General features: G+C 40.2%; 1 protein-coding gene across 3 annotated transcripts in view; it reads left to right on the top strand.

Annotated features, from left to right (window-relative positions):
* BSN (bassoon presynaptic cytomatrix protein) overlaps positions 1–12,089 on the top strand; it is a 205,435-nt gene extending 193,346 nt beyond the window's left edge. The window contains exons 8-13 of one of the 3 annotated variants that reach the window (XM_087709259.1): positions 1,390–1,483; positions 2,581–2,721; positions 3,797–3,851; positions 4,148–4,244; positions 6,598–7,974; positions 8,317–12,089. In XM_087709259.1, the coding sequence (XP_087565385.1) occupies positions 1,390–1,483; positions 2,581–2,721; positions 3,797–3,837 (276 nt within the window). In that variant the 3' untranslated portion in view covers positions 3,838–3,851; positions 4,148–4,244; positions 6,598–7,974; positions 8,317–12,089. Of the gene's footprint in view, positions 1–1,389; positions 1,484–2,580; positions 2,722–3,796; positions 3,852–4,144; positions 4,245–6,597 lie in introns of all 3 variants that reach the window. The other 2 variants (XM_087709257.1, XM_087709258.1) reach the window with 2 other exon arrangements.
* Positions 12,090–12,834: the final 745 nt, after the last annotated feature.

Here is a 12,834-nt window from a genome sequence, read left to right as displayed (position 1 = left end):
GTGAATGGTCTGTTCTAGGGTAGCAAATGTGTGCATTCATCTCAATATCCCCCAGACAAAAACCAAATGGAATATATATGTATTCATGGAACACATGAATCATTCTACAGTCTAGATGAATATATTGTATGCAGGTAAGTTGTCTTGATGGATGGATTGCAAGAGTTAATCATGGAGTCAGAGGTTCTAGAGGAAACATCCTGTTCAGCAAAATGTTGGAGAGAAGTAAAAAAAAAAATTAAATGGGGGGGGGGAAATATAACAATTATGGAGGTATACCAGCTCCCTAGACTTCTGAAGGAGGCTTCATTTGTAGTCAAAAGTCAGGAGATGTAAGGGACCGGGAGAATAAACTTGGGAGATAGGAAGAAGAGCTGCAGCCAGAGCAATAGTCAGACAAGAGGCATCTCTATCCACAGAAGGAATGGGGATGGACAAAGCATCTTAGAAGGCGTCCTCCGTTATTCTCTGGGAACGACAAGGGAGGGGAGAGATTCTGTTACCTTAACCTTACAATAAAGTTATTTTTAGTAATGATTGTTTTGGTTTCCTGCCTGGATCACCTCAGAGGGCTGACAGGAGAGTAGAGCCCACAGCCACAGAGCTGCTTTTAGCAATTCCAAGTTTGGGGGTTGAGTCCCCAAAACAGAGCTGGGTTCCTACCGGTTCGGCCTGGTTTGGCCGAACCGGTAGTGGTATGGCAGCCTGGGTCGCTGGAACTGGCAGCAGCCCAGGCCTGCCACAACCCCCGAACTGGTTCCACAGTTGCTGCCGTCACCGCCACCATCTTGTTTTTGAGTTCTGTGTAAGTGCAAAATAATTTTAATTGAATTGTGCATGTGCTTATGCGTATGCACAAAGCATGCACCCGAACGAACTGGCAGTAAAGACGGCCAGAACCCACTCCTCCCCCAAAGGATGCCAAAGATTTAATTTTTAATTTGACAGGTTAGAATATTTAAATACACAGAGGATGATCATATTTAATTGTCTTCAACTAAGTAATTTTAATATTTACATCAGATTTTTTTCTTGGCCCAGCCTTGCTTTGAAATGTGGTTTCTAGTTTGCCACCCGCTGGTCTAAAATGAGCCCCCACCTGAAAACAATTACCCTTTTCTGTCATTGAGTCTAGAATTAAAGAAACTTAGAAACGTTGGAAAGAAGGAGATCTTTGGAGAATTAGAATGAGTAAAGGGCCAATTAGAAATAACAAAGATGAGTCAACTTTTTAAAATTATGGCGTCAAAGTGCTAGGTATGTTTTCAGCAGATGGGTTTCATATTAAGATACTTTTTCTCTAGCATGCATTGCTCTCCCCCAAATCAGAGACTGGGAGAAAAAAGGCTTTCTTAAACCAACAAATGAAACTTCTGTTTCCCATTATAGGCTAAAGCAGAACAGCCGGATGTATCCAAGCCTACCACAAAAGTGCCACAGGTGGGGAAAGCACCCCAGACACAACCACAGGGGACAGCTGGAGGTCAGTAAGCAGCTTCTCAACTAGGCATGTGTTTTTAGCACCTACAATTGTGTGCATTTCACTAGGGAACACTAGCAGAGTTGATTTCCCAAGGAAAGATTCCACTTGCTTTTTCAAAATGAATTTCAAAATGATCACATGACACCCTAGGCAAGATCAAGAAGAGGAGAAATGTTTGGTCACGGTTGGCCTCAAAATATGCACCAAATAGTATAGAAATAATTCACATAAGACTAGAATTGTGTAAGTCATGGTAAAGGTGTCACAAGTAAAAGAAGCCTTCTTAGTGTCTTCTTCCTGTGAACAGAGAGGATGGAACATCTCACCCTGATTAAAATCTGATAATAAATTGCTTGCTCTTTACTTAGCTCAGCTTAAAGTACTACTTTCATTGAGAAATGCATATCAATAACTTCCAGTTACTTTATGTGCAAAAAATGGCCCTTCCTACAGAGAGTCAGTAATTGGGCAGATAAGACATGAACTTCTTTTGACTTGCCCTCATACTTTGCAACCCGTTTCATTGAAAGTTCAGATTGGAACTTATATTTTTATCTTCAGAAAGGCTATCAAGGTGCATATATTCATGTTAGGCTTTTTTTTATTTTATTTATCAAATTTATTGGCCACCCATCTTACTGCAGAATAACTCTGGGTGGCTTTTGGACTGCTTAAATCAGGGGTGTCCAACCGTGGCAACTTTAAGCCATGGCTGGCTGGGGAATACTGGAGGTTGAAATCCACAGGTCTTTTCCAATTGGAAAAATTGGAAACCTCTGGTTTAAATGACAGATTTACTGAATATTTAGCTGTTATGCTTTTCTATTACGTTAAATTTATTTTAGTTGGCCATTGGGTTCTTTTGTATTGTATTTTATTTCTGGTCACTGAGAGGACCATTTTCTGTATGGAAAGATTGGATATAAATATTCTGAACAAATAAATGCTTGCAACTTACATTTTTTTCTCACAAGACTGATTGTATTTTATTAGTGAGTAAAGATAATTTTTTTACAAACTGTTTCCTGGTGGTAAAGTATGGCATCCATTTTATTGAATTCATACATATTAATTTATTTTACCACTTTCTCCCACAGGCATTAAATTGGGCCCCAAACCAACAGGCGCATCCTTACCTACAGGAGCAGCAGCTGGACAGCCAGGAGCAGAGGGTGAAAGTGTCTTATCCAAAATCCTGCCAGGAGGGGCAGCAGAACAAGCAGGCAAATTGACAGAAGGTGGGAATTCTGAGTCACAATATTTTCAAGTGTTCACTTTTCAGATGATTGCAATTCAGATGATCTGTCCTTCTGCTCTGTCTGTTAGCAGTCAAGATGCTGGTTATAACCTCAGAAACCATATACTGTTTGTGGACAGGATTTCAGGACCAGAACATGATCATCACTGACTCTCTTTTTTTTGGGGAAGTCCCACTCAGTGGTCAACCACCACGAATGTTCTATCACTCTCTGGTACAAATGCTAGTGATTTCTTGGGTAGTAATACCTTGTGGTTTATGGTAATTCTCTCCCAAATGAGTATCATTTGTGTCATTTATTTAGTTATGTGTTTTGTTTGTACAACCTTTTATGTCCTATTTTCTTAGTCTCAATCAAACAAAGTAAGTACGATTCAAAGAAAGTACCTTAAAAGATATTGGGAGGGGGGATCACTCTAGCCCAACATTCCTGGTTAACTAAAGGAAGCTCTTTTGTCCATCATAATACCAGAGCTTCCTGCAAAATAATTACCTCTTCAGAGCTTTCGTGGAGGCCCAGAGGAAGCAAGGCACTTCAGTGCATGGAGATTGCATGGAGAAGAGCTATGTGCATTCAACAGGCTAATTCCACCAGAATTTTTGTTTTGTAAATTGTTTTCACTGAGTGTTGTATCTGTTATTACTACTATAAACTGCTCATGATGTGCTTTATGGATGTCATGCATAAATATTTTAGGAAAAAACTTGAAGTTCTGGTTAAAAGAATATAGAGTGAGGGCGAACCTATGGTATGTGTGCCAGAGGTGGCACACAGCACCCTCTCTGGTGGCATATGAGCTGTCACCCCAGTTCAGTCCACTGCGCATGTGCGCATGCCTCCTACCAGCCATCTGGTCTTTGAGTCTATGCCGCGCATGCATGGGGCGTGTGCAGGGTGTGCATACGCAGGGTGGCCATGTGCGGGGGGTGCGCGCACTGCATTTTGGGGGTTCCGGTGTGCACACGCATACTTTGGGCACTATAGAGCTTCAGACTCAACCTTATACTGTATCAGACAGTTGTAGGCACTGATTTGTCTTTCCTTACTTCAACAGCCGTATCAGCTTTTGGCAAGAAATTCACATCGTTTTGGTGAGAATACAATATTCGGTGAGTCATACTGGGTACTCCATGCACCATCCGCAATGTCTTTATCCATAACTACCAGAACCATGTCAACGCGCTAAAATGCCAGAGCCCAGAAAATTCTTATTTATCACTTGAAAGAATTCTGTTCCCATCAGTGACCTTAAATTGACATGTGCCCTGAAGTAGGTTATCCTATTGCTGCTTAATCTGAGTATCCCTTTATTTTCATTTCTGTTTTCCTTTATTTTTTTAGAATTTTCTTTCTCTTTACCAACAACTGTTTCTTTTTCTTGTTTCTCTCATCCCTGATTCAGCAGGCATTTGGGGAAATAAGTGAAATCTCATCCTTGCACTGGAAAAACCTATGAAGAATCCATTGGAATTCATTTGCCACTCTGAACTCTGGGTATAATAGTGAGTATCATCTACTTGTCTCCATTTCCACATCTGCCACGATGTATCAGGAGTAGAAATGTGATCAATAGTTGACTTTCATCAAAAGTGACTGAGAGACAATTCTTAATAGATGCACAACATTACAGAAATTACCACAGAGGTCTAACAGTGCATATTGGGGCTGTGCAGAATTTATTGTGTGTATTGAGCCCTAGAATCAGATTGTATGAAAAGTGAAGGGGCCTTATCTCTGCCACAGCACCTGCCTTCTGGGACAACATCCAAAGTTCAAATTGTCCTGTCCTCCCTCCCTTTAAATGAGCCTTGGCTCCCCCCACCCCAACCCCAACCCCCAAGGCCTTGGCTTGGTTGATTGCTGGGCTTCTTTAGGTTGGAAGACAGTTTGTATTGTTCCCTCCGGGAAACGATTATTCTTGCCTGATTCTGTAATATTTCTTGCCTTTTTTAATTTGTGAGAAACCCAGCGTCACTCTGGAGTCAGGCATCTCTAGAAATGTGTTTTAAAAATATATAAAAGAAATAAATCCTGGGTTTTTCTACATTGCAGCTTTAAGGTACTGACAAGCTGGAAATGAAGCCAGCTTAAGAAATCTCTCAGCTGTCCACCCCGTCCTCCTTTCTGTCTACTCAGTTAACTTGCAATTCTGTCTGGACCAATGCCTGGTTAGTCAGTTGTATTGTATTGTATTGTATTTGGTTTATTTGTATGCCGCCCTTCTCCAGGAGGGACTCAGGGCAGCAAACAACTCAGGGGGGAAAGGGAACATAAACAACAGTACACATAATTAAAATACACGAAAATCACACAGCCATACCAGTCGAGAGGGGAGGGGAACTCATCAACCCCAGGCCTGCCGGCACAGCCAGGTTTTGACGGCTTTCCGGAAGGCCTGGAGAGAGGTGAGGGTCCGAATCTCTGCGGGGAGTTCATTCCAAAGGGCCAGAGCTGCTACAGAGAAGGCCCTCCCCCGGGTAGTAGCCAGGTGGCATTGGCTGGTGGATGGAACCTGGAGGAGGCCAACCCTGTGAGATCTGACGGGTCTTTGGGAGATAATTGGCAGCAGGCGGTCTCTCAAGTACCCAGGTCCAATACCATGAAGGGCTTTATAAGTAATAACTAGCACTTTGAAGCGTATTCGGAGACTGATCGGTAGCCAGTGCAGCTCACGGAGGATAGGTGTAACGTGGGTGTACCAAGGTGCACCCACAATCGCTCGCGCGGCTGCGTTCTGGACGAGTTGAAGTCTCCGAATACTCTTCAAGGGCTGCCCCATGTAGAGCGCATTGCAGTAGTCCAGTTCCCCTGCTCCTCTTTCAATTTTCCATGTTGCTGAATTGAGTTCTACAAAGATAGCGACATGGAAGTCTAATAAACTATTCTTTCTTTGAAAAACTAGAGAGATGCATGACCAATGATTATCGCAGTGGTAGTTCTCACTTACCGACCACAATTGGAACCAGCAATTCCATTGCTAAGTCGCTACGTATGATATCACTTGACCATACCAACTTAGGACATCAGTTCTGGCTGTCGTTATTTAGTGAATCCCTGCTGGTTGTTAATCACAACATCCCACAACTGCAACTTGCAACTTCCTGATGGCTTCCCCATTGATTTGCTTGTCAGAATCTCTCTGTGAAGGTTGAAAATGATTATAGCATGACTATGGGATGTTGTGATCATCATAAGTGCATGCCAATTTGGCCAAGTGCCCAAATTGCAATCACATGACTGCAGAGATGCTACAATGGTTTTTTGTCCATTTGAAACAGCTCACTATAGATTTTTATTTGGGGAGGGGGGGAATGAATTTATCCCTGTTGGTATAACTTTTTCACACTCTTGCTTCAGTATACAGAATGAAATATGAACTGAGTATTCAGTACATCTGGGTTGGAGCAAAGAGGTGAGATGGAAAAAAATGGGATCTCTTTGAGAAAACATGCTTTAATATATATTGTCCTGAGTGCACCAGTATATGAAAGTATTGCATCTCAAATAGAAACAACTAATTTAATTAGTACTCAATTGTTCAATTTTGACATTGCCATTTCTAGCTGTTTCAACCTTTACCTTCACTTTGTACAGTCAATACAACCACATTCCCCGACAAAATGATACAATGTATTCATACTTCTGCAACTAATGTCCAAGATATTGTCCAATACCTATGGAGGGTGCAAAGATGTGGAAGATTGGATGAGCTCCTCCACTGATTGGGTTATTATTCACTTGTCATTACATATAAAAGATGCATCCTGTATCTTTTTTCAGAAGGTATTCTTGGGGACTCTAATTCTTGAAATATTATAAATATATTTCTGTGATTATTTTTTTTGTCTTATCAAGCTTTTGAAACCATGGAAAACCACTAGGCTCAGAGAACGAAACAGAAGAGCTATTCATACAAATTTATTCCTGTGGATGTCATAAGATGCTCTTGGAGGGTGCCTGAGCCAACGGTCACAAAGGACTTTCAAAGCCACTGTTGTCAATCCGTGTTCTGCAAGCTCAAGGGTTGAAAGCAGATTCTTAGACTGAGAAGATGTACGTAAGAAGGTGCAATTAAGAGAAGAAGGGCTTGTCACACAGGCATGCCACTTTTCTGTTGCTTGAGATGTTTGGGACTCCAGAAACTACCTATGACTGTAGTTCCATTTGTGCCTAGCATCTGATTTTGAGAACCATGGCCTTCTCTTAGGATTATACACAAAGTTACTGAATTTTAACTCTAGTTCTTCATAGGTTTTTCCCATTCTTCAAAATGTGCTTGAACTGAGGGCTGGGAGCTGGATGCTCCATTCTCCTTCACATTCCAGTTTGCCCCATCAACCCCCATCCCTTCCAGTGTTTGTTCCCTCTCATCATCCCTGCAATGGAAAGTCTGGGACGAAGGGAACTCTGACTAGGACCTAACACTGTTTCACTACTGAGTTAAGAGGCCATAGGACTGAAAGGCAGTGCGAACTGGCTGACTATTGACTGACACAAATGCTGGCCAGGCATGTCTTATCAGCCACCCAAAGCCATCCTGAAGCCATTCTAAAGCATTCAAATGGCAGTGCTTTTCATTGTTAATGTTGTGCATTGTTTTATGTATGCCTGGGATTTTTTTGTTTTAAAAAAACAGCCTTAATCATTCCACTTTTATTTACATGTATACCTCATTGGTGCCCAGAAACTGGGGGCTTGGTTTATTATTTTTTGTGAGGTTCCTTTAATGTTTTTTCTTTTCTTTTCTTTTGCCTAGTATCATACATCATTAATCTCTTAACTTTGTACTGAGTTAGCATCTGAGCTGTTGTCGGCAGAAGCAATAGAGTGCAGAAGGCTATCAAGAGCACAATCCAATGTGATGAGAAGAGCTTGCCTCTGCCATCCTCCTTTATCCTACTGTGCAATTCAAGTCCTTCTTAAGCCATTATCGGTGGGCATGCTCAGAAAGATGGAGGAGCTACTTGGAACAGTGTGTTGGTAAACCTGCCCACTTGGAGCTCTTTGCACTGTAAACGGCAAGAGCTGAAAGAACACCCTGTGAAACAGCTCCTTTGGTGTTTTTTGGTTTTTTTAACTTTTTTCGTTGTAAAAAAAAAAAAATCCAGTAAATGTACAATGCTCCAGTTCCCATTTGTTTGTGCTGTTTCCTGCCCGTCTTTCATCCACGCTGAGCATGTTCAAGAACAACAATTCATTGGTGTGACCCATAGGAGCTTCCATTCACCAAGGGTAATAGCAAAATGATTCTCATGTCTAATGTTCTATGCAATGAAATTACAAAATTTTAAAGACAACTGTTAATATTTAATAAGTTCAATGTTATGTATAAGGATTTAATTGCAAACGTGCTATCAAGAACCTGGATAGATATATTTATATCAAACACCTGTGTGTATGAAGTTTCCAATTAGTGGCATGCTTCAAGGGACACTTTTGCCAAAGGGTAGCCATAGAGCCAGTGACTGTCTCTGTCTGTAGTAGAGCATGGCTTGCTACTTCTCTGCACGGTTTCATCTACTTAGAATGCTTGCCGTTCGTTCTTTGCTTGAAATTCTTTTTCTTTTCTTCCAGTTGGTTCATCTTCTTTACTGAATGCCATTACAGATTTATGCACTTGTTATTGAAGCCCTGTCAATGACACCAAGAAGAGTAATTATTCCACAGAACATTACACTAGATTTTATATATTTAATTACACTCACTCTAGGCCCCTTGACACGTCCTCTCCTGCCAACTGCCTAGGGTCTACTCTTAGGGGCTTCTTGGCATGGTCCAAACTTAATGTACATTCCTCCTGTCCAAAATGTAAATGAAAATCCTATTTAATCATTCAAAAATTACTGTCTAGAAAAGTATCCCAAGAATGAAATGACAATGCCGGCTGGTGGCCCCTCAGGGGAGGTCCTTTTCTGTTGCTGCTCCAGCCCTGTGGAACGATCTACCCGTGGAGATCTGGACCCTTCCCACTCTCTCAGCCTTCCGAGAAACCACTAAAACCTGGCTGTTCCGGCAGGCCTGGGGCTGTTGAACAAGGTTCAGCCCCACCTAAAGGGAATGTATGGTGTGTTGCTTTTTAAAATAGTATCTCTTTCTTTATTTTTAACTTTTAACTTTTATCTTGTTTCTGTAAGCCGCCCAGAGTCCTACGGGATTGGGCGGCATACAAATTTATTAAATTACTTAATTACTAATTACTATTTTACAAACCTAGCAAGGGAGACTGAACAGGCCAGCCATTTTAATTAACACATCAATTCTATCTAATTCCTCTTTTCTGCATTTTGAACTTGGAGAGCAAAGGTGCAACTAATAACTGTTGGTACATATAGAACTACTCAACTTACCTTTCTGAAATTCTGAAAATGTGGAAGCAGAGAACCATCAGGTGGTTAGTTCAAGGCTGGAATAAATGCAGTGCCAAATCTGAAGCAACCCCGCGTGTTTCCACCAGGCCCTTAATGCAGGGATGGCAAAGCTATTTTCTCCCTGTAGGACTTGATTGAAAGCCAGAATACCATGCAAAAACTGGAACAAAAATGTATACCTTTTTATACTGAGAAATGGAGTGAAACAAGAGGAAGCTAATATATTTTACAAGTAAGATTCTTCAAAATGTGGAAAGTTTATAATCTTTTGATACAGAAAATATAGATTGTGTTCCTGTTTGGCAATGCACTTGACAAGGATGCTACAGGTCCTTAATGTCACCTCTGTATAATAATATAATACAAATACATCAATAAGCTCTGAATCACACTGTGCAAGAAGGCATTTTTTTCAGGAGTACTGCTGACATATATATTTTAGAAATGTTAGAGATTGAAATAAGCTTTAGTAAAGGGAACTGGTAGGCCAGTGAGTAATTTCATGTTAGCCATAGTGATACCATCCAGGTATCAGGTTTGCACAATCAACAATTGTCTGCACAATCAACAGTTGATCCCAGCTGCTTGACTAAAATTCCTATCTAATACAAGCGTACATGAGAATATGTTTCATATACTCATGCTTTGCCTTTGCTTGCACTTAAAACACCTTAGTTGTACACTGGAAAAGTGTATGACGTGATCCTTAGGTAAATGTGTGTTATTTTAATAAGCCTTATTATTCTAAGACTGTTTTGGACAACTGGCATATAAAGTGATATATCACATCATATAAAAGCACTAACTTGATATTTTGTAAGCAGCATCCTAACAAAAGTCTTCCATGATTTCTACAAATTCAAAGCATAGTCTCCTAATCCTGACTCTATATTTTAGAATATATATTCATTTGCCCCTGATTCTGATTTCTTAGGTTCATGAAGAAGGTTTACAAATGCCCACTGGCTCTGTTGATTGAAGTGAAACAAGGCAGATTGAAAATCTATCAGCTGCATGGACTGTGGAAACAGTACAGTTGCATCAGATCTCTGTTAGGGCAAGGACTCCATCTTTAATAGCCCTTTATAAGGGCAAGTAGGAAGCTATATCTAACCACAGCTGGATACTGACCACAGAATTCAGCTTTTAAGTCAGGCTGCATACATATTGGCTGTATGACCCTTTGCCTGCTCTGTAGTCTGTAGTTTGAGTGTGAAACCTCTAAAGTTAAGGTAGTCATTTCCTGAGAGGCAGGGCTTGGTGGAAAAACTCCTTGGCTGTGTGTTGCGCCACAATTTTACTTATAATCAGCCAATTGCTTGAGTTTGCACAATACAATGTGCAATAACATAACCACATGCCTTTCATAATCCACTAAGTTAAAAGGTAGTTGACTAGTTTGTTTAGTGTCACATGCAGCATTTAAAACAATGGGGTCCTGGGTGCTTTCTGAATTTGGTGCACCAAAGTTACCTAGTTTGGTAATGAAATGTTTGCAAGGACATAACTAAACTCAGAGAGTATAAAGGAACCCATAGTTCCACCTGAGTCACAATATTTATTTTCTAACAGTAGCCTTTAAAACTCTCCATCTGCAGAAGTCCTGTTACCAGAGGAATTGTTTAATGTGGATTCCTGCATAGAGAGACCAGTCATTTGATTCTGTAGTTGGTTAGACCTAGGAAAACAAAGGCTAGATTTTTACATTTAATTGTGTTCCAGTAAATTTCCAGCATTGCTGAATTGGTTATTTTTCTAGCAAAAATACAAGATTTAGACAAGAAGCTTATCTTTTGTTCTACCATAGGGGGGAAAAAAGCTCAGGAAAGCATTAAGTGAATTCCATGGAATGCACACCTTCCTTGGTGGCAGAGATTTCACCTCAAACATCTAGTTTAATACCAGTGTTTCAATCTAGGCTTGCAGAAAGTGCAAAACTACCTGAATATTTGAATTATTTTAATAATGGGCAGGCTGGAAATCATTTGTAACAGAACAGGAGGATTAAAACTAATATTCCTAGTAGAACTTCCTGATGTATGGTTTACATTTATAGTTTATTTAACATATGGGTACATCATCTTTTCTAGGATAAATGTAATACATTTTGGGAAGTTATTTCAATTAGAATGGCAAACTGAAGCAGTGAGACCCTCACCATTTGTTCACTCACTTACACACTGAATGCTGAGAAGAAGGATTTGGTTTCAAATGTAGAGACCAAGCTATCTGGCAAGGACAAGCATGTTTTTTCATTCAGTTTCTTTCCAGCCACCCAGACCTCTTTTTCTTAGGCTCCCAGCAATGACAAGTGCATAATCTGAGGATGCTTCTTCAGAACTCTAGACTGAATTTGTGTTCCCTATTGGTTTTCTCAACAGTGGCTGCTACAATCTCCCTTGACCCCTTCCATTGTAAATACCTGTACAGTGTGTAAAATAAAATCTCACATGGTATGAAGAAAAACAATAATTCCCCAAGAAAACAATCAACTCACAGCCTCCTTTTGTGGGGGCTCCATCTCAACGACCAGCATACCTGCCAACTCTTGCTTTTGTGTAGAAAAACAAAATCAACAAACAAAGCCTGGTGTTTGTAATTAAATTTCTGAACTGTTTTCCATCTTGCAAAGCATAGCAGAGTCCCATAAAGCTGTTGTGGCTGTTACATGACATGTACCGTCCATGCTCTCCTCCTGCCTTCAGTTTTGAATTATTTTTCTTTCTTTTTTTGTATTATTTTGGAGGTGGCAAGAGTTCTGTATAAAACCAACAACCCATCAAACAAAGAAGAAGTTTACAGTTGTAAGTGCAATGACCTTTATCTGAACATTGTAAATGATGTGTGTGTCCTGCTGTGCTCTGTGAGAACTTGTAGTATTTCAGTGTAACACCTCATGTATTGTGATTCCGTATGGCAAGTTGCCCTACAAGGTATTTCTGTGGAAAACAGAATAAAAGAACTTGATATGATTTACAAGGTGCTTTAGCTTAATCTATGACTCCTAGAAACACCTGGATTTGAGGGACTACCTTAGTAGAGTTTTCCTTAGTATGTGAGACCATTCAATCTCTTGGAGTCCCAAATGAGTAACACCCAAAAATAATAAGTTTAAAAAGTCAAGCTTGAAAACACTGCATTCTAGCAAAATTGGCAGTAAACATTGCAGATGAAGTCAATCCAGATTAGATCAAAGTTCACACTAGCTACCAAAAAGAGAACCGAAGCCATCCAGACCACATTCCACCCCCAGGAGGGAAGGTACAGAAACACCAGTGACTCAAAACATCTCAAAAGGCTGTTTCATAATTTAAGTAGTAAAGAATTATGGTAGTTCTTGGATACCCAACAATCATACCAAAATAACCAGGGAGGGTCCAAACTATCATTTTATTTATTGGTACAGCAAGTCACCAGATCCTGAAGATCAAGAGTATATATAGGTTACAATTTTTTTAAAAAAAACTTGAATATGTATAAAATCAAGGAGATATTTAGTCACTTGGATAGACTATAGGAAGTTACCTAGCAACAAGGGTGAAGCTAAAAAAATTCGGTGAGACATCTATATTTTTAAACACTAAGTACAAGCAAGGGTTTCATCTGTAGTCTGACTTCTTTGTTATGGTTGGAGTTGTTAGGATGAGAATGTGCTATGACTGTACTTGTCCTTGAGTTGTTAGGTCTCCTTGGTAACCTGATGCTTCTTTCTAAATCAAAAGGG

This window comes from Thamnophis sirtalis, unplaced genomic scaffold (genome assembly GCF_051295495.1).
Source record: "Thamnophis sirtalis isolate CommonGarterSnake01/CBP01778 unplaced genomic scaffold, rThaSir2_p1.2 scaffold_3, whole genome shotgun sequence".
In the NCBI taxonomy this organism is placed as follows: Eukaryota; Metazoa; Chordata; class Lepidosauria; order Squamata; family Natricidae; genus Thamnophis; species Thamnophis sirtalis.
This window is presented reverse-complemented; position numbering and strand designations above follow the sequence as displayed.